The sequence below is a fragment of the Salvelinus sp. IW2-2015 genome, linkage group LG23, assembly GCF_002910315.2.
Source record: "Salvelinus sp. IW2-2015 linkage group LG23, ASM291031v2, whole genome shotgun sequence".
Taxonomy (NCBI): Eukaryota; Metazoa; Chordata; class Actinopteri; order Salmoniformes; family Salmonidae; genus Salvelinus; species Salvelinus sp. IW2-2015.
This window is the reverse complement of record NC_036863.1, coordinates 18869205-18895348: the sequence shown is the minus strand read 5'-3', so window position 1 is coordinate 18895348 and position 26144 is coordinate 18869205. Positions and strand designations below refer to the sequence as shown.

The following is a 26144-nucleotide window of genomic DNA, read 5'->3' as shown; positions in this document are numbered from 1 at the left end:
ATAAAAGTTTGCCAGCAGCTATTGCGCTGTTTAGGACTTCAAGCCTATCAACTCCCGAGATTAGGCTGGTGTAACCGATGTGAAATGGCTAGCTAGTTAGCGGGGTGCGCGCTAATAGCGTTTCAAACGTCACTAGCTCTGAGACTTGGAGTAGTTATTCCCCTTGCTCTGCATGGGTAACGCTGCTTCGAGGGTGGCTGTTGTCGATGTGTTCCTGGTTCGAGCCCAGGTAGGGGCGAGGAGAGGGAAGGAAGCTATACTGTTACACTGGCAATACTAAGGTGCCTATAAGAACATCCAATAGTCAAAGGTTAATGAAATACAAATGGTATAGAGAGAAATAGTCCTATAATTCCTATAATAACTACAACCTAAAACTTCTTACCTGGGAATATTGAAGACTCATGTTAAAAGGAACCACCAGCTTTCATATGTTCTCATGTTCTGAGCAAAGAACTTAAACGTTAGCTTTCTTACATGGCACATATTGCACTTTTACTTTCTTCTCCAACACTTTGTTTTTGCATTATTTAAACCAAATTGAACATGTTTCATTATTTATTTGAGGCTAAATTGATTTTATTGATGTATTATATTAAGTTAAAATAAGTGTTCATTCAGTATTGTTGTAATTGTCATTATTACAAATAACAACTAAAAAAATGGCCGATTAATCGGTATCGGCTTTTTTGGTCCTCCAATAATCGGTATCGGTATCGGCGTTGAAAAATCATAATCGGTCGACCTCTACTAGGTTCACATACATTTTTATTGTATATCCAGTTTTTGTGTCTTCACAGAAACTGCCACATCAGTACATTTTCAGCTCGAGAAGTTCACACAACATTGTACTTTTTTCCAAATCTGAAGTGCCCTTCAAGTGTTTTTGTCAGTGCCGGTAAACACTGTCTGGTGGTTTGCTTTACAACCAGTGCATCATCACAAGCACAGTCCCAGGGGCTCCTGGACCTCCCGCTTGCTAAACAGGGGTAGGAGCAGCCACAGTAGGAAATGGAAGGTCTGATGCTATTCCTGTTTAGGGAAAAACGCTGGTGATTATGAATAGCCATGGATGACAGAGATTTGGAGTGAAATAAGCGGTACAGTGTCCTTGTAGTCGCAGGAAATTCAAGGGAGAACAGTGGAGCTGCAGTGTCTTTGTGTACACAGTGCTTATTTTGACTCTGGGCCAAATGCTCCGGATTCCACAGAACATGGGGCTCTGATTGCCTTGCAAATGATCATTATACAAACCACAAGTGTGAGAGAAATGAACAGTAAGACACTTGTGAAGGGACTGAAGTAGCCCAGTGTTGAGGGAGACTATTGAAAAACACTTGGAGCTAAATGACACTTTAGCAAAATCACAGGAACTGTTAGACTGCTAGAATCTTTAGAGCACTTTCAAATGGGCTGCAAAGATTTGTGGTTTCTCTAAATTGCATGCGGGCCACACAGTGTGGCGTCATAGAAGTAGTTTAATACCCTGTAGACTTTGCCATCTTGCCTGCTGTGACGTGACAATGCAGATATTTCAAGCTGTTTCGATGACAATAATTAAGTATGCACAAAGAGGTGTGACAAGCCTAAGAGACAGGATATTGGCCCAGATACAAAAACTAGAGGGGCTCAGTTTAGAAAGTTCAAATGCATTTGGGAATGGAAAATATACTCCATAAACCTACAATGAATAACTAGACTAAATGTTAACATTCAGATTATTTTACTACATGGAATGAGTGTTTTAAATATTTAATTCTCAATTAAAATGAATACAGAAGTGGAATGCAAGAAGCAAATACCCCACATTTGGAGGATTCGTAACACAGAAAGGAAATCCAACCTCAAAGCAAACACACACAAGTCAAAATGTGTTTTAAAATCTTTTTCATGCTTATATATTTTAATTTGAACACATTTTAAAGTTACAATATTCTTAAAAGCAATCAACAAGTAATCCAGAAAAATGTAGCCTGTTGGGCATATTCTTGTTCAGATTAAGTCGTCAATGAAAAGGTATTGAAATCATTTATCACCCCACTAGATAATCTCCATAAAGTAAATCTTGACCTGACAAAGAAAAGTTGGTCAAGAAACAGTTCCAGAGAAAAGTGTTTGCACAGTATCTTGGGTAACATCTGTGGAATAAGTCACACATTTTCCTGATGACTTTCATGTCAACATGTCAGTGTCCACCGTCATTGGTTGCTTTGAAAAGTGTCACCTGACCGGCAGTAAAACGGCAGATGAGATGTTTCTCGGGGTTGAATTRTAACCTCTCAGCATCAGATGGTCACATATGCAGCCGTGATGTCCAGAGCCATGATCCAATTGAAGCCACAGTCTTTTATTCCCTGTGGCTTCCTAGTGGGCAAAAACTGGTTGAATCAACGTTGTTTCCACGTCTTTTCAATGTGATGACATTAAATCAACGTGGAAAACTGATTGGATTTGCAAAACGTCATCAACATAAGGGCATTGTGTTTTGTTCACCCAACTTTAAACCTAAATTCAATAACATGGTGAATTTGTTTGTTGATTTCATATTGAATTCACATTAGTGACAACTCAACCAAATGTAAATCAAAACTAGACGTTTAACTGACATCTATGCCCAGTTGGTTGTGACTGAGATCAGTGGAAATCATATTTCAAGCCATCACTACTTCATTAGATTATGCATTTATCATGTTGTACAGTACATCCTCCACAGCGTATTTTTTGTCATTGTAACACACAGACATACTTCTCATTTGTGTATACAGTCAGTCAGTTAGTGGTCTGAAACATCTGCATGTCCTTACATACCCAATCCTCCTGATGATGCTGAGGGAGAAGGCTGGGCCCTAAGCAGTTCTGAGAAGGCCCCTTCATTCATTTGAGAATGGGAGCCCTTGATAAAAAAGTCCCTAAGACTTTTTGTTCTTCTCCCCTATTTGATTCATCATTTTAAAGAACACAGATTAAAGCCTTGCTTATACATTGCACACTCCCCTCTCCTTTCAGCCTATCATAGCTAAATGAAATACTTTTTTCAAAGTGATTCTTCAACCTCGAAGTCTGAGACGATTAGGGGTTTAAGTATCGAAGGGGAAATAAATGTATTTTGGACCCGCAAAGCTTCTTTGATTATTACAGTGCAAGGTTTGTAAAAAGCCTGATATGTCCAGCCAGACACTTTCCACTGAACTGGATTCCCGGGAGCGATGACATAGTTTTGTAGTTGGCCAAAGTTAGAAACAGCCTTCTTCATGCTGACTGCCGAGTGAAGCTTTTAATTAGCAATTGATTATCACCCTGAGCCAGAAGTCTTGGACTCAACCCTCTTCTCAGATAAGGTGGGCAATTTGAAATGTTCTCTCATTCCCTGTACATAGAACTGGCTCCAATTAAAGAAGAAGTCTTATCTAGCATCTTGCTCTGCGGTTTCAGCTTGCAGGAATGGAAATATTTAATCCGAAGAAGACTATATTCCCCTCCATTTTGGGAGGTGTGAGGCATACAATGCGCCTTTGCTTGGAGACCACTATGATTGGATCAGTGGTTTCGGACTTTCTCTGGCTGGGGGGTGGCATTCGCTTTGGTTTCCTGTTGCAAGAAACTCATGTGGTTTCAGTCGAGAAGTGAGGGTTATACGTAAACTCTGAAGTCGAAAGAAACCGCTGTTGAGGAGCCATTGACTGAGCATTTCAAAACTGCTGCAAGAAAACTCAGTGCTACCCAGCTGCATCAATGACAAAGATTACTATCAGTGATTGTGACTCAGTAACTTGGGAAACATACCAATACAAGCTGTAGATAATAATCCTCCCACCTAATTCCCTTTGGCCACTCTGCAACAGTACGCCCTCTCAGTCTCATTAATTTTACCTCACTTAACCCCACTTTCTGATGTCACTGAGAAGTTCTTCCTCCTTGGCTCTTTTTCAGTCTAAAGCACTTTCAACTGACCCACTTTGTTGTGTGTTTGTTCATGATGCAATGAACATAAATTCTCACATTCCTGTAAGCAAATTAATTTCAAGTGGAGGCATGCCCCATGAGGACAGCCAAACTGTTTTTGGTCATGAGCAGAGTATTAAGTGAGGCAAAAATCTCATTATCATTTAACAAAATAAACCATTTATCCTCGGTATGCTTTGGTGAGCTCAGCCAGAGTTAACAATATCCCTGAGGTTTTAAACAGTGCAATTGGCAGCTAAAGAATTCATAATTTTACTTCAGGCAGAATAGCGAATCTCAATAAAAGCCTCCACGCTCTTTTGACTTCAGACAATTTGAGTTAACAGTGGGGTTTGTGGTTTGCCATCCTGTCTGTGCTATGCAAAAGTTTTAGGAACAAGATGGACGGAGCTACAGATGACAAGCCACAGAATCCCTTCATCATGCAACTGTGTTTTTCTCATTGGGTCTAAAGCGATGCATAGCAAAAATGCCACTGGACGCACCATTAGTCCTGACCACTGAACCGCTGGCATACTTTGCAATACATTTTCTAATTGTCCTTTAGTTTGGGGATTATTCCCATATATTGACACTTACTTAAATGCAAAATAKATTTTTGTTTAATTGAAACCTTTCACCTCGATCAAACCGACAGRGCCATTGTGTACACCAGAAGTACATACATTTCCAATGGAATGTTGCATTTGCCTTGCACCATTGCATTGCAGGCAAACACAACCACTATTTATCCAACATATGCATCAAATTGTGTGCGTAGACTTGACAGAAATAGTAGCAAAAGGTAAATGTTGAACTTTTGTTGCACATACATTACTAGTCAAATGTTTGGACACACCTACTCATTCCAGGGTTTTTCTTTGTTTTTARTATTTTCTARATTGTAGAATAATAATGAAGACATCAAAATGATGAAATAACACATATGGAATCATGTAGTAACCAAAAAAGTGTTAAACAAATCTAAATGTATTTTATATTTTATATTCTTCAAAGTAGCCACCCTTTGCCTTGATGACAGCTTTGCACATTGTTGGCATTCTCTCAACCAGATTCATGAGGTAGTCACCTGGAATGTATTTCAATTAACAGTTGTGCCTTGTTAAAAGTTAATTAATGCGTTTGAGACAATCAATTGTGTTGTGACAAGGTAGGGTGGGTGTACAGAAGATAGCCCTATTTGGTAAAATACCAAATCCATATTATGGCAAGAACAACTCAAGTAAGCAAAGAGTGTCAGATGTGTGCGTACTGGTAGCGAAGTCAGGTGCAGGAGAGCAGAGATTTGTGAACAGGCGGATACTTTATTTAGGCAAAAGTGCAAAACGCGCAAAACAGTCACAAGAATTATGTTTAACAATAAACATCTTTGTGAAAAAATAACACGGAAAAAACAAGCCAGTCTGGCGCGTCAACAATACACACGTAACACAAACAATCTTACACAAAGACATGAMGGGGAACAGAGGAATAAATACATGTAGATTGATTGGGGAATGAAAAGCAGGTGTGCAGGGAACAAGACAAAAAAACAAATGGATACATGAAAAATGGAGCGGCGATGGCTAGAAAGCCGGTGACGTCGACCGCCGAACGCTGCCCGAACAAGGAGAGGAGCCGACTTCGGCCGGAAGTCGTGACAAAGAGAAATGACAGTCTATCATTATTTTAAGACAGTCTATCATTATTTTAAGACAGTCTATCATTATTTTAAGACATTTCAATATGGAACATTTGTGAACATTTATTCAAGTGCAGTCGCAAAAACCATCAAGCGCTATGATGAAACTGGCTCTCATGAGGACCACCACAGGAAAGGAAGACCCAGAGTTACCTCTGCTGCAGAGGATAAGTTCATTAGAGTTAACTGCAKCTCAGATTGCAGCCCAAATAAATGCTTCACAGAGTTCAAGTAAGAGACACATCTCAACATCAACTGTTCAGAGGAGACAGTGGGAATCAGGCCTTCATGGTCGAATTGCTGCAAAGAAACCACTACTAAAGGACACCAATAATAAGAAAATACTTGCTTGAGCCACAAGCAATGGACATTAGACCGGTGGAAATCTGTCCTTTGGTCTGATGAGTCCAAATTTGAGTTTTTTGGTTCCAACCGGCTTGTCTTTGTGAGACAGAGTAGAGGAACGGATGATCTCTGCATGTGTGGTTCCCACCGTGAAGCATGGAGGAGGAGATTGGGATGGTGCTTTGCTGGTGGCACTGTCTGTGATGTATTTAGAATTCAAGGTACACTTAACCAGCATGGCTACCACAGCATTCTGCAGKAATACGCCATCCCATCTGGTTTGCACTTAGTGGAATTATCATTGGTTTTTCAACAGGACAATGACACCTCCAGGCTGTGTAAAGGCTATTTCGCCAAGAAGGAGAGTGATGGAGTGCAGCATCAGATGACCTGAACTCCACAATCACCCGACCTCAACCTAAATGAGATGGTTTGGGATGAGTTGGACTGCAGAGTGAAGGAAAAGCAGCCAACAAGTGCTCAGCATATGTGGGAACTCCTTCAAGACTGTTGGAAAAGCATGAAATACATTCCAGGTGACTACCTCATGAAGCTGGTTGAGAGAATGCCAAGAGTGTGCAAAGCTGTCATCAAGGCAAAGGGTGGCTACTTTGAAGAATCTCAAATATAGAATATATTTTAATTTGTTTAACACTTTTTTGATTACTACATGATGCCATATGTGTTATTTCATAGTTTTGATGTCTTCACTACTATTCTACAGTGTAGAAAATAGTGAAAATTAAGAAAAACCCTTGAATGAATAGGTGTGTCAAAACTTTTGACTGGTACAATATATCCACAAAAATGTTGGATTAGATCATGGGAAAGTTTGACTGAAGAATTTATTACGCAGTATTGATGCAATGATTCTGTCGGTCTGATCGAGGCGTTAGTCTGTGGAACTGTCACTATTAATGACTCTACATGTATACATTTTCTTGCCTGTGGTATGAAGATTCTTGAAAGTGTAAGCAATAGCCTGACTTTAGTCTTGAGTTTGGTTTTTGAACAACTTTAAAGGGCTGATATGTGAAGTAAGCAAAATGTTACTTCGCTAGTGCCAAGTCATCAACTGAATCCTCCCAGTGTGTATGCCAAAGCCACAACCGTATCATGCGGTCCATGTGTAACATGAGCGAGGCTCTTGACCAGGAATTCAAAGTCCGCTATTTGCCAGAGGTGGAAAGTCACATTGGTTTGGGAATGTGGCCTATAAGTTATTTTTTTAACATCAATTTTTATTGATCTTGTTTAACACATCTTGACTTAACCGTCACATGAAATTAAGTATCAAGTATCAAGCCCTCAGTTTTATTAACCCTGACTGGGAAAGTCCTTTGATATATTCAATATTTAGTATAGACCTACTGCTTGAAGTTCACACCTTGGAACAGGTTTTTGTTCTTAAGTAACTCACCATCAAACATTCATGTATATACAGTACACCCTTGTTCCTTCCTGTGTTTCTGGCCCTCAATGACCCTGCTGTTTCTCACAGTTTCATACTTTCCACATTGACTAACCCCTTTGCTGTTGCTTTCTCTGCTCAAACCCTGTGAGAAAACATTTTCCAGCTCAATACATTTCAAACTCAGTGTGTAGAGCATTTCCTGCAGAGTGAGGTTAACCTTGAAGATCTATTGTTGCTTGACACATTTTTTATTTAACTATGAATTCTGTGAAGGCTCAGTTGAGCAGATTTGTAAACATCAGTCTTTAAATAGCTAAATAAATATGTACATTTCCAACTGTTATGCCAACTTTAAACTCCTATTTATCAAGATGCTATAAGGTGGTTGATACACGTACACCTGTATTACTGGAATACTATTTTAAACATGGCACCCTACCATCACAGTCTGCTATTGATTCAGTTAATCCATTTACCTTTTCTTTGTGTGTGCTGAGCTGTACATTCTCAGGGTTCTGACTCCATGCCCGTCTCCAGTTTCAGGAGCTGCAGGTGGACAGAGAGATTCTGCTGACCTCCAACCGGAGCTTGGCCGAGGAGAGCCTCGCCAGGCGACCCCGCCTCAACAACGGCAAACTCCAGCTGGCTGAGAAATATAGGGATCTGACCAATCTGGCAACCGCCTGCCGGGAAAAACAGAGCCGGCTCGGTGAGTCTACATGTGACCAAGAGAGGCAGAGGAGAAAGGAAGATTGTCTCTGTTTCTGGGTGTACATGGAATATTGCTGTCAGCCATGAGTCAGGATTAAGAATATAAAAATACATCTGGATAAGAATTTATGGAAATATAATGTCTGTGTGCGGAGTGATCATAGACCAGGGAACGAGAGTTTGATGAGCTGTTGTAGCTGACTATTTTTGAGGTAAGCCGCAAATTCTACAATGGTTTATTAATAACATCTAAACAACCCCAGGGTGTGTGCCTTTGTGTCTGGAAACACATCACAGAGAAACAGTGTTCCATAACAACGCCCTAATGTCGGCTGTTTAATTTATGAGGCCCGCGCTGATCAGTGTCGCAACCTCTTGTGTGGATTGTTATTACATTTGACAGGTTGGTGGGTGAAATCTGCTGGCATTGTTGGGATCCAAACTCTGGACCTGGTCCATGCCCCTCCCCTCCAGTCCCGCTCATGGGTGTGAGAGGCGGAGGTGGGGTCTTGCAGAACTATTGTGTCCCCATGGGTGAGCTCAGGCAAAGGGGTTCCCACCTGGCTGTTCCACCCCTCTTTCAACACTAGCCAAGAGTAACCACTGGAGCATGTATGAAATATGACTCCTGCTCCACATGAGCCTGTTTCATTTCCCAAACAGTTAACAGGGGCGCTCCTCTGCTAAGGGACCTGTTTTTTAAAATGTTTATTCTATTTGGCCAAAAGGACTGAATATTGTGTTTCTCCTGGTTTCCTTCTTGGCAGTGTAAGAAGCTGACTGTTTTCTCACGGTCAGACAGACTCGCACATCTCAGGGTCATCTTTGACTCGCTGAATCAAAGAATATGTTATTTAAACAGACAAACAAATAAACAGAATACAAAATAACATATTTTTTCTTGTGGTACTGTTCATGCAAAATGCTGAGCTACCCACAAGGCCAAAGTAAACTAGGCAGAAACCTCAGTACCCAAAGGAGCGCCATCACTCTAACCTCCTCGGGCTGAGTAATTGCATGGTTTAGTCCGCGGTGGCCCTCATTGCCTTACCTCGTGTTTTCTAAGAGACAAAGTGGCCCCTTTTTGGGGCAGTCCTTCCGAGACTTGAGAGAGAACTTCAGTCTCGCTGTCTTGTCGTAGCCCTTTACACTCAGTTGAAAATGGCAGATTTGGGCACTAATAAGTGCTTAAATTGAAACATAGTGGCTGCACAGTAACATGCTATACATGATGCCAGAGATCTGGCTCTGCACTTCACAGCACTGTATGGGTTTTGACTGACAGAACTGCGCCCGACAAGAAGTTGGCCCCATCCCTCCCAGTAATTGGAGAACTTTAGAAWTGTTTTGGGTTGGCTGAGTGAGGGAAAAGCTGTACATTAAGATAACTCTATGTATTTGGAAAGACAAGACATTGAGGATTATAAAAAATACCGCTTGGATGTCATAAAAGGAAGCCAAACACCCGTGAGTCCAAATGTACACTTCACATTTCCAAATCATAAAACTCATGTCATATACAGTGTCAAAGTTTATGATCACCATGTTTGATGTACAGCTACAAGATGACATAGCGTCATACCCTGGGTTGTTCTGAACAGAATGAGCCTATGTTTGTTTATTGTGAAGAAAATTTGCCGCGTCACACTTCACCTGAATGCATTTATGACCTATGTTCCCTCAAAAAAWATTATCACTGAGCAAATTTCAGGTCTGCTGAGCGCAAACATGAACGTTGTGAAAACTTCCGGGACACGTTTACTGTGGACACAGGCTGTACCCGCTTTAAGAAACAGTTTTAAGTAGGCTACTATGGCTATTTTATCATAATGTAGGACTATCAGTGTGGGCCACAATCAAAAACATGCATCCCATATCATTTTAACATGGAAATAGCCGTTCACTCTTCAGCCTACAGTAGCAGCCAATGTGTGTTCAATGTAGCTCTACATTCTATGAGACCTTTGAAAAAAAACATGCAGCGCTTGACATTAACTTGTTTATAACCACTTGTCCTTCAGACAAGGAGGTAACTGAAAATGTGGTGTTGTTTGATGCATGAAACCACTTTGCAAAATAAAATGCATCATTATTTCCATGCCGTTATTACAGAGAATAAGGCAAATCATGCTACCCTCTGCCAATTGGCTACTTAGCTTATTCAAGCTTATTCAAGTCTCAAAATACAASACTGCACCTTTAAGACAAAGAAGCTCTTTACCTGACTTGCTTTTGAAAGATGAAATGCACACGTTTTGTAGGAAGCAATCACTCACCCATTGCTGACTACAACTTATCTGTAACTGGATTAATAACTCAGTAACTAGCAAAGGATATGAACAAATGCACAACTGTGCATACTTCACTACATGTAGCTCTGGCTTTGATCTCAAAACAAGCACATCTACTCAGGACCGCTCATGCTGTAAAGACAGTCCAGCTCAAGGTGAATGGCACAGATCCATATATGGCAATCYTCTATTTGTATATAGGCCTGCTGCAGCTCTGATTGGTTATGGCGTACCGGTCTGTGTAGAGTATGGGCCTGAGTCGTGCCTGTCAATGCAATAGAATCCTACTCAGATGCATTCTCCCTACAACAAAATCTCTTGCATAGTTAGTTTTGTATACTAAGTTTTGCATTGTTCATTTTGTTTCGGTATGTTGCATTGAAAGCGACTAATATTGTGTTAATTTGATCACAATTCCCACAGTAAAGGGAAAAGTTGATAGTGTTAACTAACGGGGAAAACTCTAGAAAGTTGAGTGAAGTTCAATCTCGTGTTTCTCTGTGCGGGCTTATATTTATTCTGCATAGTAGTCCCGGGGAGCTGCGTGCCCGCGCACAGTTTAGAGGGAACATTTCTCATGTCTCCTTTCTATGCACACCAAAATTACGATCTGTTTCTCTGATTTGCCTTGTGAAACCTAACACTGTAAGATCATATTTTATAACATAGCTAGTTATGTTGGCAATAGAACAAGCTTTCAAATCATGCCTACCTGTCCCAGATTGCCATTTATAATGGACCGTTTTTGGGATTGTGTAAACAACAGTAKATGTGTGAGGGTGGGTTGTGTTCTAAATGAAACGACTACAAGTGTGCTTGCTCTAGTTCCTCAATGGCACGGCTAGGAGAGCAAAAAAAAAAACAATTCTTTGAGTCATAAAAGTGCATTGACATTGCTTAGGAACTGTGCACATTTGGAGACACCAGTTAGTCCTTTCACTCAAACCCTTGTAATGTTTTAGTCATATGTTGCACCTATATAGACCAATTCCCACGAGTGTAAAGGGTTAAACGGTAATCTTTGTTTGAACTCCACTCGGCTCTTCAACAACCCGGGCTCAGCGCATTGCGAATGAATTATTTAGATTATGGAAATTTAGGGGAGCACAAAACAAAGTCTAGATTAGCTATAAATCTCCCAGGTGCACCAAGTCATGCAGTAGATATGAGGACAAGCATAGGAATGAGATTGCAACACCTCCTAATCCTACTTCCATTCAATCCCACTCCCAACCTGCATTTCCCTACGGCCTCAGCCAGTGTTCTAGCATTCAAATCAAACAAGGAGATATTAATTATTTGTTGACTTTAACACCCCCCCAACTGTTGTACAGTCCAAGTGGTGCTGCAAATCTACACTACAGGTCAGTTTTAGAATACCTACTCATTCAAGGGTTTTTCTTTATTTTTACTATTTTCTACATTGTAGAATAATAGTGAAGACATCAAAACTATGAAATTAGTTATTTTATGTCAAATTCTTATTTACAATGACAGCCTACTAGGGTGGGTGGGTTAACTGCCTTGTTCACGGTGACAGATTTTAACTTGTCAGCTCGGGGATTCGATCCAGTAACCTTTCGGTTACTAGCCCAATGCTCTAACCACTAGGCTACCTGCCACCCCTGAAATAACACATATAGAATCATGTAGTAACCAAAAAAGTGATAAACAATTCAAAATATATTTTATATTCGAGATTCTTTGAATAGCCACCCTTTGCCTTGATGACAGCTTTGCACACTATTGGCATTCTCTCAACCAGCTTCATGAGGTAGTCACCTGGAATGCATTTCAATTAACAGGTGTGCCTTGTTAAAAGTTAATTTGTGGAATTTATTTTCTTCGTTCTTGCGTTTGAGCCAATCAGTTGTGTTGTGYMGGGGGGGGGGGGGGGTATCTGGAGATGTGTTCTTTGGTCTGCAGTCCAAATTGGAGATTTTAGGTTCCCACCGCTGTTTCTTTGTGAGACGCGGTGTGGGTGAACGGATGATTTCTGCATGTGTATTTCCCACCGTAAAGCATGGAGGAGGAAGTGTTATGGTGTGGGGGTGCTTTGCTAGTGATTTATTTAGAATTCAAGGTACACTTAACCAGCATGGCTACCACAGCATTCTGCAGCGATACGCCATCCCATCTGGTTAGGGCATAGTGGGACTAGGATTTGTTTTTCAACAGGACAATGACCCAACACACCGCCAGGCGTGTAAMAGCTATTTTACCAAGAAGGAGAGTGATGGAGTGCTGCATCAGATGACCTGGCCTACACAGTCCCCCGACCTCAACCAAATTGAGATGGTTTGGGATGAGTCAGACCGCAGAGTGAAGGAAAAGCAGCCAACAAGTGCTCAGCATATGTGAGAACTCCGTTGAAGACTGTTGGAAAAGCATTCCAGGTGAAGCTGGTTGAGAGAATGCCAAGAGTGTGCAAAGCTGTCATCAAGGCAAAGGGTGGCTATTTGAAGAATCTCAAATATAAAATATATTTTGATTTGTTTAACACTTTCTTTGGTTACTACATGATTCCATGTGTCATTTCATAGTTTTGACATCTTCACTATTAGTCTACAATGTAGAAAATAGTAAAAAAAATTAAAAAAAATTGACCGGAGGTGTATACGAAAGGCTTTTGTCTGCTGCTCTCCCACTAGCTGGTAGTTCAAAGACAATGGCACATGACTGTGTAGATAGTTGCTTCGAAAAGCCTCTTAAGGCAAACGGCCCACCCCTCAGGCTGGGTTTTTGCTGCTGTAACTGTGTGCAAACTCACCAGCTAATGGTCATGGGAAAGATTGGGCGCATAAATGCCAGCAGGAAACTGAGCAGTTGTCAGGGGATTTGGGGGTGGAAAGGGGCCTTGTCTTTGCTTAGCAGAGGCATGATGTTGACAGGACGACAGTAGAGCTGCACCAGTGGGGTATGTTAGAGCTCTTAAATGCTTTAGCAGAGCAGCAGCCGCTCGGTAGAGGAAGCCGTAAAACTCCTCTTCTTGAGCCTCATGGGTGAAACTCAGAAATATGTTACTTTTTCCTCAATTGGGGATAAAGCAGGTGCTGCTCAGATCCACAGATGTTTAAATCAGTTAAATTGTCGAACACCTATTTTGATGTTTAGACGGATTTATCCATATTATTTACAGAGGAAATCTCAAAAGCATTCGATTTAAATTAACCCTCATGTACAACAGGCATGTTTTGAAGCCAATCGTTCCTCCCCTTTTATCCCCTTCTACAGCCTTAGCAGCTGTCCAATGATGGAAGGAGGGTGGAATGTTCACCTTCTTGTCACCACACACACACATACTGTCCCAACACTCCAGCTGCACCAACAAAGCAGGATGGTTGGGAGTCCGTCCTTCCTCCACAAAACATCTGATTCTCATTTGGCCAGAGAAGAGGGGAAAAGGGGGAAAAAAGGAACAATTCCTGAGGCAAGAAATCGCAGAAGAGTTACACTGTGTTCTGGCTCAACGTATTGTGTGTATTGCGTAATGCAGCTTGCTTAGAGATGGAAGACATCAAGTGCGGAATGTGGTCAAGGTTGCTGTGGTCACAGGTGGACCTGCAGCCTTTGTCTGTTTGTCTGTCACTTGTCACATCAACTTCCCACCACCAGCTCACGTTCTATTCTTTTCAGCTTGTTCCCACTATTGATAATTAGTAGTGTAATAACCTTGTTAAAACCAGGTATAGAGTTTATTTGTTATAATTAATTGGTATTAGATTTAAAGGGTGATCGAATTGCTCCTGAATTGTAATGTCGTTAATGCATTTATTTTGAATAAATATTTATTTAATGTACAAGTGAATAGGTTGGTTTACTTTTAAGTTAAAATGTTGACCAATAAGGTAGCTTGTTAAGCTGTGGCCAATGGGAGAGTTGACCTCGTTAACAGGAGGCCTGGGGGAAAGAGACATTTTCAGTGTTGGTGAAGAAAAACTATAAAAGATGATGAGAAAAGTATAACAAAACCCATATCTACTGAGTTTTGAAGGGAAATACTGATTTGATTTTATAATATAGTTATTATTTTGTTAAGAAAGACTTAGTAGAGACTGAAGCTACCGACGTACCGTCTCATCGTGGAAGTATTTGACAGCTCGAGGTTAGCCTAGCATCGTGTGAGACTTGGAGAGAATTGCTTGTGGAAGATTAACAAGTTCATGTTTCTATGGGATATCTGTTGCTGCTAAGGAGTACTGTCTGCATTGATAGCTGTGCTTGCTGTGGATCTTGTGACACCTGCACGGAACTGCTATAAGTTACTTCATTGAGGAAATGTCTACGAGTAGTGAGTAACCACAACGGTGGGGTGCTTCGGGACTTTGTGTGTAGTATTTTTTTTTTTAGCTCCAACGCGCTCCAACAGGTCTAAGCAAGCTTGCAAGTAATTTGGACATGGGTTGTGCACCACTCATTGGGGTTCATTATTTTTATTTATTTTGATGTGGCACATTGAAAATGTGGTAATATACATCTTGAACCTTATCTCTGTTGCATTGGTGGAGTCATTTACTGTTTCAGTGTCATTTACATTTACATTTACATTTAAGTCATTTAGCAGACGCTCTTATCCAGAGCGACTTACAAATTGATGCATGGGAAAGCATATCCTTATATAATAACAAAAATCTATAATCAGTCTATCTGAAGTTAATACCCTAGCGCACACCTGTCACCATCGTTACTCGCACCTGCGCGACATCAGACTCCCCTAGACTCCATCACCTCCCTGATTACCGTCCTTATATATATGGCACTCCCTTTGGTTCCTTCCCCAGGCGTTATTGTTTCTGTTCCAGTGTCATGTCTGTGTGCTGTTAGTGGTTCTTGTTTTGTATTATATTCTGTTTGTTTTATTAAAACACTCACTTCCTGAACTTGCTTCCCAACTGTCATCGCACATCGTTACAACCCTAGCGAGTTTACAATAGGGATTCTTATTGGAGATGTCCTTCTCACCTAATGTCCCATGTTGTTCAGATATTCTAAGTAAGGTAATGTTGTGAGAGTCAAATTCGAGCCTGGTGAGAGGGTTACAGTAGTATTGACTTCCAAGTTTAGATATATTTCTCCCCCTCGTTTCAAATTACTGTCAGCACTGAGGCTTAGGCTTATTTGTGGGATTCAAAATACCCAGAAGGTGAATTCAGAGCTGTTTCCCTTTGAGTTGTGAATTTTGTTTGCGCAAGTTTGGGCTCTAACTTCTGACAGAAAGTAGGCAACAAATCTGATCTATGTATTTAGAGTTTCTTATTTTTCTCTATAGACGGCATGTGTTTCCGACGTCACCTCCTCTCTTCAGAACACACAGAAAGAAACCTGTGGTTGATGCTTCCGCCCACATTGAATGTACACAGAATGGGACTGCTGCAGAAAAGTATGCCCCCCTGCTCTACAACGTGGGCTCTTCCCACCCACAGATATCTTTCAGTGTGACTTGAGATACATCTGGAACTATTACAATAAATTACAATAAATCAGGTCATTATACATGCAAACGTGAAAAGAAGCACCAAGACAAACAAAGCCCACTTCTCTGAGTGACCATGAAGCGCAAGGCTTTTATTGGCCGCTTACACTCCCACGGCTTCAGACTGATTGGAAGCCAGCCACTTTAGTGCTAGGGTGTGAGATTGCACTGTGACTGGTGGGAGTCAGTAATTAAGTCAGTTTCATTTTGGTATGTGTGTTGGTGGGGGTAGTTATCAAAGTTGGATTAAGGCTACTGAACTCCCCTTATACAGACCTTACCACATGGGGGGAGAATGGGGCCCTTTGCAGGCTTTTGTACTCAATCCCCCTGGGAATCAAACCACAACTGCCAGATAGACAAAGACAGCCCTCACGTATGTGTATGTGTAACAAATGATACATAAAGTAGTTATGTAACAAATGGAGAACAGTTTTTCTCAACATTGCACATTCCAATGGGAATTGTGTACCCATAGTTTCACACAGCATTGTACGAGAGAGAGAGTAATCTCTGCAGCATGAGGAGACCTTCAGTGGCCTGAAGTCTTTTTTTTGCCCGCACCCATATTTAACTATATTCTTCCRATGACCTTGACCTTTTCGAGATCTGTTAAATCTGACGTGAGGGGGGAGGGAATTAAACATGTTAGCATTTGCCTAATTAAACATGTTAGCATTGGCCTATGTAAGGAGCTTTCCCTCCATTACCTCACACAGTGTAGGCCTGCTGTATACTGACTGCCAAGTTGTCATAAAGAGATTGTGAAATAATTAGCTCGATGTCTAATATTTTGGGGAGCTGTAAGGAGAAAATAAAAATGCCCAACAAATGTGATATAGTGGTGAGCTGTGAAAGCACACATTGTAGGAAGATATCTAGAGACAAAATCCTTCACCTTTCAACTAGCCTGAAGGTGTAATCAATCTTGCTGGATTTGTGTTTTGAATTCTTCTCATGTTATTCTCATGTTAGCTGCTGAAGGCACTAGAAGATGCAAACGGTGTTGCTATTGTCAGACTGTAGTAAAGTAAAGATGAAGCCACTCGGCTCCAATCTGGAGTGCTAGCACTGCTCTAACCTCCTCTGCACGCACACAGTCTTCTTGGATCTGAGGAGAGCTGAGAAACCATTCTGTACAAATCTCATTACACAAGATGCTGGGGCCTCATTTATAACCGTTTCGTAAGTTTCACACTAAATATCTGCGTGCGGCATTTCTGAAAAGAATACTGACATCTAAAAATATTGAGATTTATAAACTTGGCGCATGCCATACATAGGCTATGCATGTTTTCCGTTCTAAATCAGACCTGTTGTAAAACTGCTGTGCGTGTGTGTAACATGGTGGGTTATGTGTCCACTTGACACTTCAGAAATATGTATCTGAAATACTATATTCTATTATCATATTAACATGTGTACGAGTTCACTATGTACATGTCCAGATTTATTTACAGTGCCGTCAGAAACTATTCACAACCCTTGACTTTTTTCACATTTTGTTGTGTTACAACCTGAATTTTAAATGTATTAAATTGAGATCAGTGGCGGTCGGTGACGTTTAAAATGAGGGAGGACAATTTTTATTTTATAAGCATGGCCTTATTTCTATTACAGCATATTGGATGACTGCATTCATATTCCATTAACCCAGCTCCATGTAACACCCAGCTCCATGTAACATTAGGCTACTACATGATATTCAAATTTTCCGTATACCCATCATGAGGTTGCTAAAACCTAGCCTATGAATTAAAGTTCACAACGTAGGTGCACAGGTCGAGATAAACATTTGAGTAATCAAGGTGACAAACTGTGACACATTCAATACTGCCATGCAGACTCTTTCCTGCATTTAGCTGATCTAGGGTGTACTGTAATACTTAGTACAACAGTTGCAAACAAGAGTTTCGATTGGACAAATTCATGTATGTTTATCCTCATTTTGTTTGCTTCCGTTTAACTTTTTTCAACAGAATCGGCGGAATGAATACACCCCTTGTCACGCCCTGACCGTAGAGAGCTTTTTACGTCTCTATTTTGGTTTGGTCAGGGTGTGATTTGGGTGGGCATTCTATGTAAATTTTCTATGTTTTGTATTTCTTTGTTGTTTGGCCTGGTGTGGTTCTCAATCAGAGGCAGCTGTCTATCGTTGTCTCTGATTGAGAACCATACTTAGGTAGCTTTTTCCCACATGGTTTTTGTGGGTAGTTGTTTTCTGTTTTGTGTCTGCACCAGACAGAACTGTTTTCGTGTTGTTCTATTTTTGGTTATTTTGTCTCAGTGTTCAGTTTTAATAAAGAAAGCATGAACACTTACCACGCTGCTCTTTGGTCCACTCCTTCTTCAGACGACGGCCGTTACAGAACTACCCACCAGAAACGGACCAAGCAGCGTGGTAACGAGGAGCAGAGGGTTCAAACTCCTGGACTTGGGAGGAGATATTGGACGGACAGGGACAATGGAGACAGGCTGGGGAATATCGCCGCCCGAAAAAGAGCTGGAGGCAGCTAAAGCGGAGAGGCGGCGATATGAGGCAAGGCAGCGCAGCAGGCATGAGAGGCAGCGGGGGGGGGGGGGGAACGGGGGGATTGGCGGAGTCAGGCGATAGACCTGAGCCAACTCCCCGTGCTTACCGGAAGCAGCGTGGTACTGGTCAGGCACCGTGTTATGTGGTGAAGCGCACGGTGTCTCCAGTGCGCGCTCATAGCCCGGAGCGCTATATGCCAGCCCCCCGCAAGTGCCATGCTCCAGTGCTCCCCCACAGCCCGGTTCATCCGGTGCCTCCTCTACGCACCAGGCCTCTTGTAGGCACCAGGCTGTCTCTGCGTCTCCTCCCTCCAGAGTCGCCCTCCAGTCAGGAGCTTCCAGCGACGCCCTCCAGTCCAGAGCCTCCAGTGTTGCCCTCCAGTCAGGAGCTTCCAGCGACGCCCTCCAGTCCGGACCCTCCTGAGGCGCCCTTCAGTCCGGAGCTCCCAACGAGGGTCCCCAGTCCGGGGCCCGCTACGAGGGTCCCCAGTCCGGGGTCGGCGGCGAGGGTTCCCGCACCAGAGCCGCCACCGCGGAGAAATGCCCACCCAGACCCTCCCCTATAGGTTTAGGTTTTGCGGCCGGAGTCCGCACCTTTGGGGGGGGGTACTGTCACGCCCTGACCGTTACACCCCTGATCACATGCAAACACAGTTCACTTTGATAACAGCCACATACAAACAGCATGATCATTTTGCTCTTTATATAATTCCTTCTCGCATCTATGAGCTCTCCTACTCTCAGCTGTCGTGCACAACACAACAGCTGTCTGTGACCAGACGAAAAAACATTTCCAAGCCAAACCTTCATATCATTACCGCTAACCGCTACACACAGTCTACATTGATGTCACCATTTTAGCAAACGTCATAATCAACATAGCTACTAGAACTAACGCGTCAGTAAACCCGCTACAATAACGCAATACAGTGTACAGTCAGCAATCAGTTTAGCAGTTACCCGGTGTCAATACATTAATAAAACCAAAAGTTTACCTTTCCTTGGAAGAGTTCTAGTGTTYGATGGCCATAACCACCTAGCAAACATAGCATCACTCTCTGTTTGAGCTGGGTTTTTGAGTAGGCTGAACTAGCTAGCTGCATAGCTAAGTGAAAGTAAAAAAAAATAACTAAATATAGCTAGCTCTCCCACTCTTGCTTCTCCTTCATTTTTAAATGAATACATTTGTTCAAACTGTTCAACTATTGTATTTCTCTCACTTTGAGTCAACTACTCCCCATATATTATGCACTGCATAAATGTACGAGATTAAATGTAAATGTACTTCAGTACTAGATTCATTCTCTGATTCTTTGATTGGGTGGACAACATTTCAGTTCATGCTGCAAGAACTCTGATAGGTTGGAGGACATCCTCCGGAAGTTGTCATAATTACTGTGTAAGTCTAAGGAAGGGGGTGAGAACCATGAGCCTCCTAGGTTTTGTATTGAAGTCAGTGTACCCAGAGGGGGACGGAAACTAGCTGCCCTCTGGCTACACCATGCTGCTACCCTACAGAGTACTGTTGAGGCTACTGGAGACCTTCATTGCAAAACAGTGTGTTTTAATAAATTATTTGGTGACGTGAATATATTTAGTATAGTTTTATTTATAAAGGATAACTTTTGAAATGTTTTTCACTGAGGAGGATGGTCCTCCCCTTCCTCCTCTGAGGAGCTGTCAGAGTGTGTGCAACTGGTCAAAGGAAGTCAGGTGCAGGAGAGCAGAGATTAGTGAACAGGCACACTTTAATCAGGCAGAGGAAAACAGCCGGACGCAACTGCGTCAACACTTTGGCCCAAGGAACAAGCGATAGCGCACAAAATCACACAACATGGTACAAAATAACAAAACCACGGGTTAACAATACCCGGCGCAAAACCAGCCTGTAGCGTCACACACGTAACGAACGAACAAAACCACACACAGACATGGGGGGAACAGAGGATAATATACATGTAGAGTAATGAGGGGATGTAAACCAGGTGTGCGGGAAAACAAGACAAAACAAATGGAAAATGAAAGGTGGAGCGGCGATGGCTAGAAGACCGGTGACGTCGACCGCCGAAAGCCACCCGAACAAGGAGAGGGACCGACTTCGGCGGGAGTAGTGACAGGAGCCTCCACTGATTTAGATTTTTTTTGTCACTGGCCTACACACAATACCCCATCATTTGTACAAATTAATTCGAAATGAAAAGCTGGAATGTCTTGAGTCAATAAGTATTCAACCCCTTTGTTATGGTAAGCCTAAACACGTTCAGGAGTAAAACATTTGCTTAACAATTCACATAATAAGTTGCATGGACTATGTGTTTAATAATAGTTTTTAACATGCTTTTCGAATGACTACCTCATCTCTGTACCCCACACATACAATTATCTGTAAGGTCCCTCAGTCGAGCAGTGAATTTCAAACACAGATTCAACCACAAAGACCAGGGAGGTTTTCCAATCCCTCGCAAAGAAGGGCACCTATTAGTCGATGGGTAAAATAAAATTAAAAGCAGACATTGAATATCCCTTTGAGCATGGTGAAGTTATAAATTACACTTTGGATGGTGTATCAATACACCCAGTCACTGCAAAGATACAGGCGTCCTTCCTAACTCAGTTGCCGGAGAGGAAGGAAACCGCTCAGGGATTTCACCATGAGGCCAATGGTGACTAAAACAGATACAGAGTTTAATGGCTGGAAAACCTGGTTCAGTTTGCTTTCCACTGGGAGATAAATTCACCTTTCAGCGGGACAATAACCCAAAACACAAGGCCAAATCTACACTGGAGTTGGTTACCAACTGAGTGGCTGAGTTAAAGTTTTGACTTAAATCTGATTGAAAATCTATGGCAAGACCTGAAAATGGTTGTCTAGCAATGATCAACAAGCGATTTGACAGAGCTTGAAAAATTATAAAATGGGCAAATGTTGCACAATCCAGGTGTGGAAAGCTCTTAGAGAGTTACCCAGAAAGACTTACAGCTGTAATCGCTGCCAACGGTGATTCTAACATGTATTCACCCAGGGGGTTAATCTAATCAAGATATAATAAATAACTAAAAAATGTAAATAAATGTTAGAATTTTTCTTCCACTTTGATATTACTGAGTATTTTGTGTACATCGTTGAAGGGAAAAAAAGACAATTTAATACATTTTAATCCCACTTTGTAACACAATCAAATTTGTCCAGGTTTACTGTATATGTGTACAGTGCCTGTTAGATATTGGAAGCATCCTGGGATGTGCTTTCCTATTGTATTGCTGTAAGAGCGAGTTAGCTTGCATGCTCTAATTGTAATGGCCGCAATAACTCCCTGCTAATTCACAATGATTTTCACACTACATTTTACATATAGTCATTTAACAGACACTCTTATCCAGAGCGACTTACAGGTGCAATTAGTTAAGTGCCTTGCTCAAGGGCACATTTTTCATCTAGTCTGCTCTGGGATTTGAACCAACAAACTTTCGATTTTTGTCAAATCAAGAATCTACAGCCATCAACATACTGTTCTCCTGCACATCTAATGTGCTTCTTGTGTCCATCGTCAGAATAAACACCAATCAACTGGGATCGCTGGCTGGACAATCCTTTCTTTAAAAACATAACGCAAGAGTTACACTGGTGCCGGGACCAGTCTTCTTGTCTTTGTTGGACATCTGTTACATGTGAACAAGCATTAAAACTTTGCCTGGAAAACACCCTCCATTCACCTTTTATGGTGACAATAACACCCTCTATTTGCTGTATAATTTGCCACTATTGGAATTAGACCACTGCAGTTTGTAAAAGAAAGTGCAATGGCATATTTGATCACATTTCTGCAGAGGTTTGGGCGAACATTTAGATATTTTACTGTGAACTTTTCAAACTAAACATGCATGCTGCCTATAGCGAGTGCCTGTCCATGCACTCTGAAAGATTGGTTGCATATTGGAAAATGTGCATGTGTCAGCATATGGTCTCACAAGGGGTCTGAGGATCTCATCTCCGTACCTAATGGCAGTCAGGCTACCTCTGGCGAGCACATGGAGGGCTGTGCGGCCCCACAAAGAAATGCCACCCCACACCATGACTGACTCACCGCCAAACCGGTCATGCTGGAGGATGTTGCAGGCAGCAGAACGTTCTCCACGGCGTCTCCAGACTCTGTCACGTCTGTCACATGTGCTCATGTGCTCAGTGTGAACCTGCTTTCATCTGTGAAGAGCACACGGCGCCAGTGGCGAATTTGCCAATCTTGGTGTTCTCTGGCAAATGCCAAACGTCCTGCACGGTGTTGGGCTGTAAGCACAACCCCCACCTGTGGGACGTCGGGGCCCTCATACCCCACCCTCATAGGAGTCTGGTTTCTGACCCGTTTGAGCAGACACATGCAACATTTGTGGCCTGCTGGGAGGTCATTTTGGCAGGGCTCTGGCAGTGCTCCTCCTTGCACAAAGGCGGAGGTAGCGTCCTTGCTGCTGGGTTGTTGCCCTCTCTACGCCTCTCTCACGTCTCCTGATGTATCGGCGTTCTCCTGGTAGCGCTCCATGCTCTGGACACTACCTGACAGACCACAGCAAACCTTCTTGCACAGCTCGCATTGATGTGCCATCCTGGATGACCTGCACTACCTGAGCCACTTGTGTGGTTGTAGACTCTGTCTCATGCTACCATTAGAGTGAAAGCACCCGCCAGCATTCAAAGTGACCAAAACATCAGCCAGGAAGCATAGAACTGAGAAGTGGTCTGTGGTCACCCACCTGCAGAACCACTCCTTTATTGGGGGTGTCTTGCTAATGCCTATAATTTCCACCTTTTCTCTTTGTCTATTCCATTTGCACAGCATGTGAAATTTATTGTCAATCAGTGTTGCTTCCTAAGTGGACAGTTTGATTTCACAGAAGTGTGATTGACTTGGAGTTACATTGTGTTGTTTAAGTGTTCCCTTTATTTTTTGAGGCAGTGTTATATAATACAGTTGAAGTTGGAAGTTTACATACACTTAGGTTGGAGTCATTAAAACTCGTTTTTCAACCACTCCACAAATTTCTTGTTAACAAACTATAGTTTTGGCAAGTCGATTGGACATCTACTTTGTGCATGACACAAGTAATTTCTCCAACAATTGTTTACAGACAATTATTTCACTTATAATTCACTGTATCACAATTCCAGTGGGTCAGAAGTTAACATACACTAAGTTGACTGTGCCTGTAAAAAATCAAATCAATGTATTTTATAGCCTTCGAAAACAGCCTAAAACCCAAACAGCAAGCAATGCAGGTGTAGAAGCACGGTGGCTAGGAAAAACTCCCTAGAAAGGCCAAACCTAGGAAGTAACCTAGAGAGGAACCAGGCTATGAGGGGTGGCCAGTCCTCTTCTGGCTGTGCCGGGTGGAGATTATAAACAGAACATGGCCAAGATGTTCAAATGTTCATAAATGACCAGCATGGTCAAATAATAATAATCACAGTAGTTGTCGAGGGTGCAACAAGTCAGAACTCAGGAGTAAATGTCAGTTGGCTTTTCATAGCCGATCATTGAGAGTATCTCTACTGCTCCTGCTGTCTCTAGAGAGTTGAAAACAGCAGGTCTGGGACAGGTAGCACGTCCGGTGAACAGGTCAGAATTCCATAGCGCGGCAGAAAGTTGAAACTGGAGCAGCACCACGGCCAGGTGGACTGGGGACAGCAAGGAGTCATCATGCCCGGTAGTCCTGAGGCATGGTCCTAGGGCTCGGTCCTCCGAGAGAGAGAAAGAAAGAGAGAAAGAGATAATTAGAGAGAGCATACTTAAATTCACACAGGACACCGAATAAGACAGGAGAAGTACTCCAGATATAACAGACGACCCTAGCCCCCGACACATATCCTACTGCAGCATAAATACTGGAGGCTGAGACAGGAGGGGTCAGGAGACACTGTGGCCCCATCCGATGATACCCCCGGACAGGGCCAAACAGGCAGGATATAACCCCACCCACTTTGCCAAAGCAGCCCCCACACCACTAGAGGGATATCTTCAACCACCAACTTACCATCCTGAGACAAGGCCGAGTAAAGCCCACAAAGATCTCCACCACGGCCAACCCAGGGGGGGCGCCAACCCAGACAGGAAGATCACGTCAGCGACTCAACCCACTCAAGTGACGCACCCCTCCTAGGGACGGCATGGAAGAGCACCAGTAAGCCAGTGACTCAGCCCCTGTAATAAGGTTAAAGGCAGAGACTCCCAGTGGAGAGAGGGGAACCGGCCAGGCAGAGACAGCAAGGGCGGTTCGTTGCTCCAGAGCCTTTCCGTTCACCTTCACACTCCTGGGCCAGACTACACTCAATCATATGACCACTGAAGAGATGAGTCTTCAGTAAAGACTTAAAGGGTGAGACCGAGTCAGCGTCTCTCACATGGGTAGGCAGACCATTCCATAAAAATTGAGCTCTATAGGAGAAAGCCCTGCCTCCAACTGTTTGCTTAGAAATTTTAGGGACAATTAGGAGGCCTGCGTCTTCTGACTGTAGCGTACGTGTAGGTATGTACGGCAGGACCAAATCGGAAAGATAGGTAGGAGCAAGCCCATATAATGCTTTGTAGGTTAGCGTAAACCTTGAAATCAGCCCTTGCCTTAACAGGAAGCCAGTGTAGGAGGCTAGCACTGGAGTAATATGATCAAATTTTGGGGTTCTAGTCAGGATTCTAGCAGCCGTATTTAGCACTAACTGAAGTTTATTTAGTGCTTTATCCGGGTAGCCGGAAAGTAGAGCATTGCAGTATGTAACCTAACAAAAGCATGGATACATTTTTCTGCATAATTTTTGGACAGAAAGTTTCAGATTTTTGCAATGTTACGTAGATGGAAAAAAGCTGTCCTTGAAACGTCTTGATATGTTCGTGAAAAGAGAGATCAGGGTCCAGAGTGACGCCGAGGCCTTCGCAGTTTTATTTGAGACGACTGTACAACTATCAAGATTAATTGTCAGATTCAACAGAAGACTCTTTATTTCTTGGGACTAGAACAAGCATCTTGTTGTCCGAGTTTGCAGCCATCCACTTCCTTATGTCTAAAACACGGCTTCTAGGGAGGCAATTTTGGGGCTTCACCATGTTTCATTGAAATGTACAGCTGTGTGTCATCCGCATAGCAGTGAATGTTAACATTATGTTTTCGAATGACATCCCCAAGATGTAAAATAGGTTCCTAAAACGGAACCTTGAGGAAGACCAAAATGTACAGTTTGTTGTCAAGGACAAACCATTCACAGAGACAAACTGATATCTTTCCGACAGATAAGATCTAAACCAGGCCAGAACTTGTCCGTGTAGACCAATTTGGGTTTCCAATCTCTCCAAAAGAATGTGGTGATCGATGGTATCAAAAAGCAGCACTAAGGTTTAGGAGCACAAGGACAGATGCAGAGCCTCGGTCTGACGCCATTAAAAGGTAATTACCACCTTCACAAGTGCAGTCTCAGTGCTATGATGGGGTCTAAAACGAGACTGCATGACATTTCGTATACATTGTTTGTCTTCAGGAAGGCAGTGAGTTGCTGCGCAACAGCTTTTTCAAAATGTTTTGAGAGGAATGGAAGATTCGATATAGGCCGATAGTTTTTTATATTTTCTGGGTCAAGGTTTGGCTTTTTCAAGAGAGGCTTTATTACTGCCACTTTTAGTGAGTTTGGTACACATCCGGTGGATAGAGAGCCGTTTATTATGTTCAACATAGGAGGGCCAAGCACAGGAAGCATCT

The 26144-nt window shown here is 42.4% G+C and overlaps 1 protein-coding gene across 1 annotated transcript in view; it reads left to right on the top strand.

Moving 5' to 3' along the window:
* vps37d (VPS37D subunit of ESCRT-I) overlaps positions 1–26144 on the top strand; it is a 47789-nt gene that overhangs the window by 2702 nt on the left and 18943 nt on the right. The window contains exon 2 of the mRNA XM_023968712.2: positions 7941–8112. Coding sequence (XP_023824480.1) covers positions 7941–8112 — 172 coding nt within the window. The remainder of the gene's footprint in view (positions 1–7940; positions 8113–26144) is intronic.